The 6,418-nt window shown below is 40.5% G+C and overlaps 1 protein-coding gene across 1 annotated transcript; it reads left to right on the top strand.

The window, feature by feature from the left end:
- Positions 1–1,681: 1,681 nt before the first annotated feature.
- On the top strand, positions 1,682–4,874 carry INSL5 (insulin like 5). Its single transcript, XM_069594039.1, has 2 exons — positions 1,682–1,856; positions 4,609–4,874. Exons 1-2 carry the CDS (start codon positions 1,682–1,684, stop codon positions 4,839–4,841), a joined length of 408 nt encoding a protein of 135 aa, XP_069450140.1. The 3' UTR covers positions 4,842–4,874.
- Positions 4,875–6,418: the final 1,544 nt, after the last annotated feature.

The raw sequence follows: 6,418 nt of genomic DNA, 5'->3' as shown, positions 1-6,418 counted from the left end.
TTAACCCATTACCTATACTGCAGCCAGAGAGACAAAGAAAGCCTCACTTCTTTGAAACAGTATTCTATTTTTCAGAATCAGAGATGCATCCAATGGCAGCATAGATTATTTTGTTACGTTCTCTAGCTTCCTTACCGGAGAATAGCAATGCCACAAATATTATGGGTGAATTGATCTTAATCCACAGGCTCAAGTGATTTTTTCAGCTATCACAAAGACTGGAGAAGGAAATGGCAACCTAATCCAGTATTCTTGCCTGGAGAATCCAATGGACAGAGGAGCCTGGTGGGCTACAGTCCATGGGTTTGCAAGAGTCAGACACGACTTAGTGACTAAACTACCACCATCACAAAGACTCAACAAAATCAACTAAATAATTATTTGTCTAATTTCCTAAAAAAGGAGACAATAATTCTTTAATATCTCAAATTTTAGAATTTTCAGTGTAGGTAAAAGCTTTGCAAGAGCTAGTGCTTTCAGAGGATTACTGGAAGAGAAATTTCATTATTTAGCTGTTTGAGATTATGAATTCAGTTTTCTATTATAAAAACATGTGGTGATAAAGGCATACCTAAGTCATAGGGTAAAGAATAGCAAGGAAGATTCTAGTCAGAGAAACACTCCTGAATTCTAAAGGAACATTATCTCTCTACTTTGTCTGGATGATAAGACAAGCAGACAATCAATAATTATTGACTGTTTATTTTGTCAAGCAGGAGACACATTATCTCATTAGCTCTAGGAAGTAGTCACTGTTATCAATGCAACATCACAGTGAAGGATGCTTGGAGATGTTAAATATCTTGATTGAGATTCTAGATCTGGCAAGTGGGAAAGCAGGATTCAAGCCCAAAACATGAGAACCTGAATTCTTAAGTGTGCATTCTCATTGCTTTGAAATAGATGGTGCTTTCAATACTTAACAAAAACCCTTATGAGGTAGGTCTTCCCATTCTATAGACATGATTGTGCTTGATTGCTCAGTTGTGTGTGACTCTTTGCAACCCCTAGGACTGTAGCCCACTAGGTTCCTCTGTCCATGGGGATTCTCCAGGCAAGAATACTGGAGTGGGTTGCCATGCCCTCCTCCAGGGTGTCGTCCCAACCCAGGGATCACCCAGGTCTCCCATATTGCAGGCAATTCTTTACTGTCTGAGCCACCAGGGAAGCCCCAAATTACTGGAGAGAGTAGCCTATCCCTTCTCCAGGGGATCTCCCCTACCCAGGAATTGAACCAGGGTCTCTTGCATGGCAGGCGGGTTCTTTACCAACTGAGCTACCAGGGAAGCCCCTATAGACATGATTATTGAGGCTTAAAATGTTTAAAACTTGCCCTATATTACTCAGTAAGGGGTAAGGCTGACATTGAAACTCAGACTTGCCTACCTATAAAGTCCATATGTTTTCCATGATGTCTTCCAAGTGTCCTGTTGTCTCATGAATGCAGCTAAATAGTAAGTGATGCTGGTTGGAAGTGACTGAATAACTAGCAATAATCATAAAAACTCATTTTCAAAACTTCATGGTATCACCTATGTGCTTAGCAAATATCATTAAAGTGAGATATTGACCAATAAAATGGCAGGAAAGTTCATATACATTGGCCGAGAGTGGGAGGGCAACTTCAAAACTTGGTTTGACAATATTCACCATATCAGACTCTCATTCAGTCCTCAGCAAAATGAGAGGTTTCATTTTTATGTTATTTACCTTCTCTGTTATGCTTGCCATTTCAGAAGCAAGGAGTGAAGGATCCAGGAAGCTCTGCGGGTCCGAGTACATACGCACGGTCATCTACATCTGCGCCAGCTCCAGGTGGAGGCGGCAACCAGGGCCACTCCTGCAGGGTCAGCAAGGTACATGGATGCGCATGACTTCTTCATTTATTATTATTTTTGAAGATTTGTCTTAATAACTGTTTCTCTAGCTACTACTGAGCCACATCCATTTCAATCAAGGGAATTAATGATCAAAATAAGCTTAATTTGGCTTGGGAAAGAGATGAACTGCTAATTTTAAAAAAATATGACATTGTATTCTTTAGTCCCCAGCTTGAAATGAGTTGACTGCATAACTACTTTGGTGAGCTTAGCATCTATAGCAGGTCCTGGTGGTTGAACAGGGAGAAGCAGGTGACTTCAAGGGCCATGTTGTAGAAGCAAGATTTTCACGCTGGATAATTATAGAATATAATAAGTTGGCGTTCAGGCAGCTGCTAAATATGAATGGGAGGAAAGAATCTAACTCTTATTGAGCACTTCTTATGTGCCAGGCAGTTTCATATGCAACATTTCGTCTTCTGATAAGGATATTTTGAAGTAAGTAATGTTACCACCATTTATGGTTTTACTGAGGACAAAATTGTTCACCCCGCCAGTCAGCAGTGCGGTTGGGAAGAAAACCAGGGCTTTCTGACTACAAGAGTCGAGGTCTTTCCCTTATTTTACAGTGCATTTCAGGTGGCGAGAAGATGGTGGCAGTGTGTGTTGTAATACATAATGGTACTGTGGAGGTGGTGATGTTTGACAGAGGCCCTAAGGAGTTAGGAGGAGTGGGGTGGGAATTCTAGCAGTAATAATTAGGCACTGATGAGAGTGGATATTGTCTCAAGATGAGAGTGCACCTAGTGTGTTTCAGAAACAGTGAGGCGACTGACTTCACTGTATTTGTTTTTCAACTCAGGGAATTTCAAAGTTGACCATTCTCTACTAATCCTATATTAAAGTGTGAGGGAAATGTTACTTAAGATTCTATTTTATTTATTATTTTTTAAATTCTTCTTGGTTATAATTGTGTTTTTTAATATAAATTTATTTATTTTAATTGAGGTTAATTACTTTACAATATTGTATTGGTTCGGCCATACATCAACATAACTCCGCCACAGGTATACACGTGCTCCCCATCTTGAACCCTCCTCCCACCTCCCTCCCCGTACCATCCCTCTGGGTCATCCCAGTGCACCAGCCCCAAGCACCCAGTATCATGCATTGAACCTGGACTGGCGACTCGTTTCATATATGATATTATACATGTTTCAATGCCATTCTCCCAAATCATCCCACCCTCTCCCTCTCCCACAGAGTCCAAAAGACTGTTCTATACGTCTGTGTCTCTTTTGCTGTCTCGCATACAGGGTTATCATTGCCATCTTTCTAAATCCCATATATATGCGTTAGTATACTGTATTGGTGTTTTTCTTTCTGGCTTACTTCACTCTGTATAATAGGTTCCAGTTTGTACTTGTTATGTCTTAAAAGTAAAAGAGGAAAGCATGCTTATATAATAAACGTTGCAACCACATACCTGATATAAAGACTTTACAGGTTTCAATTTGATTTAAAATGATTTTGACAAGCAAAAAGATTTTGGAAAATGATCTATAGTTTTTGTATTTTGGTGGGCCAATGTCTTGAAAAATTGTGAATCAACCATTCCTACTTTAATAATGAGAGGTTCATAGTTACTGCTGCTGCTGCTACTAAGTCGCTTCAGTCGTGTCTGACTCTGTGCTACCCCAGAGACGGCAGCCCACCAGACTCCCCCATCCCTGGGATTCTCCAGGCAAGAACACTGGAGTGGGTTGCCATTTCCTTCTCCAATGCATGAAAGTGAAAAGTGAAAGTGAAGTCGCTCAGTCGTGTCCAACTCCTAGCCACCCCATGGACTGCAGCCTACCAGGCTCCTCTGTCCATGGGATTTTCCAGGCATGAGTACTGGAGTGGGTTGCCATTGCCTTATCCATCATAGTTACTAGATGTTAATAAACAATAATGGTTTTTAATCTCAAGAGAATAAACATAATTTACCTCATTGACTATATTTTATCAATCTCTGGATTAACAAGTCAAAATACAGTAAAAAAAAAACATATATATATGTACATCTCGGTGTCTGTAAAACATGGGACAATGGAATGTATGTCTGTGTAAGGCTATTCCCTTTTTACAGGGAATTTAACCTTTCACAGGCTTTCAGAGTACTTTCCCATACATTAGATGTTTAATCCACTACTGGCTTCCCAATCAGTATTCATTCATCTAAATTTTTTCTGGTGCCTGCCAGTGTGCTAAGGTGCTGATAAGTAAGTCTGAATGAAGTTAAAGTGAGAGAGGCTTATCCATGGACTCTGGGAACAACACTGATAAAACAGTGGGACCCACTTTTAACTTTCAAATATAGAGATTTAAATCTCCACTTCCTTACTGATCAGCTTTGCAAAATGTACACAGGGTTATTTTTTGGTTGACTGTTTTTGCTGATAACATATAGCTAATACCTTTGGAAGCCACTGGTCACCATGCGGAAGTAGCCAGTGCAACTGAAGTCAGGCCCTGACGTGGCTGCTAACCAGCTGAGTGACACTGGCTCTGTCACTCCTGCTCTCTGCACCCACATTTCCTCCTCTGTAAAACGAGCAGGGTGGAGATGACTGAGTTCTCCCTAAAATACCTAATCTCTCTGAAGCCCCAGACCAATGTTAAAAGTAAAAGTCATCTTCAGGATTCAGTTTCCTTCCAAAAATCCAATGCATTTCCCCCAAAGTAGAAGTTGGTTGCTGCCTTTGTCAGAGCGCTCTAAGGAAGTTATTTTTTCCCTTTTCTATAGCCGAGAGAGGAAATCACTTCCAGCTGCCAAATGAACAGGAGATTTCTGAGGAACTAGCAGCTCACAACCTTCCGAAGATGGATTTCTCAGGGGAGGAAAGTCTTCAGGGTGAACAGCTGCCCCCGGAAGGGCTTTGGAGGTCAAAGAAGCACTTGGGGATGTCAAGACAAGACCTACAAACCCTATGCTGCACTGAAGGCTGTTCCATGTCTGACTTGAGCACTCTTTGTTAGGATGAGAGCAAAAACCCAAGGGTGGCAGAGATTTAGCACAGGTTTAATCACAGCGTTCTACTTCCCAGAATAACACTTACATTGTGTCATTAAACTAATGGCTTTTGGGTAGGCAGTCTTTTCCTAAAAGTTGTGGATGAAAGGCTAAAACCACTACAAAGTCTATTTTCTCCCTTTGCCAAGGTAAATGCACTGTTCTTTTCAAATTTTAACTAATCCTTTGAAAATTTAAATGCTGTGCAAAATTGCAATAAAATTCCTAAACCAAGCTCACTGTGATTTTTCTGTTTTTAAAACAATTTTAAATAACTTTAAAACAGTAAACAAAAATGCTAATGGTAGAAAAACAGAGTAACATAAAAAGAAAATAAAAACCAATGATTACTTCATCATTTAGAAATAACTAACCACTCTTTACTTTTGTGTTACTATATATTATTACTTAAAATTTAAACTGATTCACAGTCAAGTATAAGAATCTAAACAAAGTACATTTTTTCAAAAGTTCTTAAGAGTGCTCTATGCATGTTTTCTATCATGCAGCTCTTCAACATTCTACTTGAGAATAACTGGGTGCATATATGGGTCAAATAGGGTCCATAAACAGCCAAAATCCAGAAAATGTTTGGGTATTTTACCTCCTTCTTATAGTCTGGACAGCCTAGATTTTGCCTTCAGCTACTACTGAGATGAAAAGATATGCTGTTCTCATTCTGGGGACTGAAAAACTAAAACTCAGATAGCCAAATCATTGTGTCACAATTGGATATCTTCACAGATAAAAAGACAAAGTAATTATCATAAAACTATGGTTTTATTTCTAATTCTGTCAGCCAGCCAACTCCCCAGTAGATTTTACAACTGCTCAACTCTATGTTCATCTGAGGTGCTGCATATTAATACTCCAGTCTGTATTCGAAATTTGTGAACTACGTATTGGGCACTTAAATTGTGTGATTGCTTTACTTTTTGCAGATAAAAACAACAGCAACAAAACAAAAAACTGAGCCTCTCTAGAATTAAGTAAGTGTCTCCTAAGTCACACAGCCAAACAGTTGGTATCACTGATCCAAACTTGGACTGTGCTAAGTCCCTTCAGTCACGTCCAACTCTGCAACCCCATGGACTATAGCCCTCCAGGCTCCTCTGTCCATGAGTTTCTCCAGGCAAGAATACTAGAGTAGGTAGCCATTTCCTACTCCAGGGTATCTTACCAACCCAGGGACCGAACCTGCATCTTTATGTTTCCTGCACTGGCAGGTGGGTTCTTTACCACTAGTGCCACTTAGCATGAATCAAGGCAGTCACATTAAACTGCTGCTGCTGCTGCTGCTGCTAAGTCACTTCAGTCGTGTCCGACTCTGTGCAACCCCAGAGACGGCAGCCCACCAGGCTCCCCCATCCCTGGGAATCTCCAGGCAAGAACACTGGAGTGGGTTGCCATTTCCTTCTTGAATGCATGAAAGTGAAAAGTGAAAGTGAAGTCGCTCAGTCGTGTCCAATTCTTTGCAACCCCATGGACTGCAGCCCACCAGGCTCCTCCATCCATGGGATTTTCCAGGCAAGAGTACTGGAGT

The sequence above is a fragment of the Ovis canadensis genome, chromosome 1 (genome assembly GCF_042477335.2).
Source record: "Ovis canadensis isolate MfBH-ARS-UI-01 breed Bighorn chromosome 1, ARS-UI_OviCan_v2, whole genome shotgun sequence".
In the NCBI taxonomy this organism is placed as follows: Eukaryota; Metazoa; Chordata; class Mammalia; order Artiodactyla; family Bovidae; genus Ovis; species Ovis canadensis.
This window is presented reverse-complemented; position numbering and strand designations above follow the sequence as displayed.

Coding starts and splice junctions, on each gene's coding strand:
- INSL5 (XM_069594039.1), top strand. CDS start 1,682: ATGAGAGGTTTCATTTTTATGTTATTTACCTTCTCTGTTATGCTTGCC. Junction 1,857..4,608: donor ACTCCTGCAGGGTCAGCAAG/GTACATGGATGC, acceptor CCTTTTCTATAG/CCGAGAGAGGAAATCACTTC.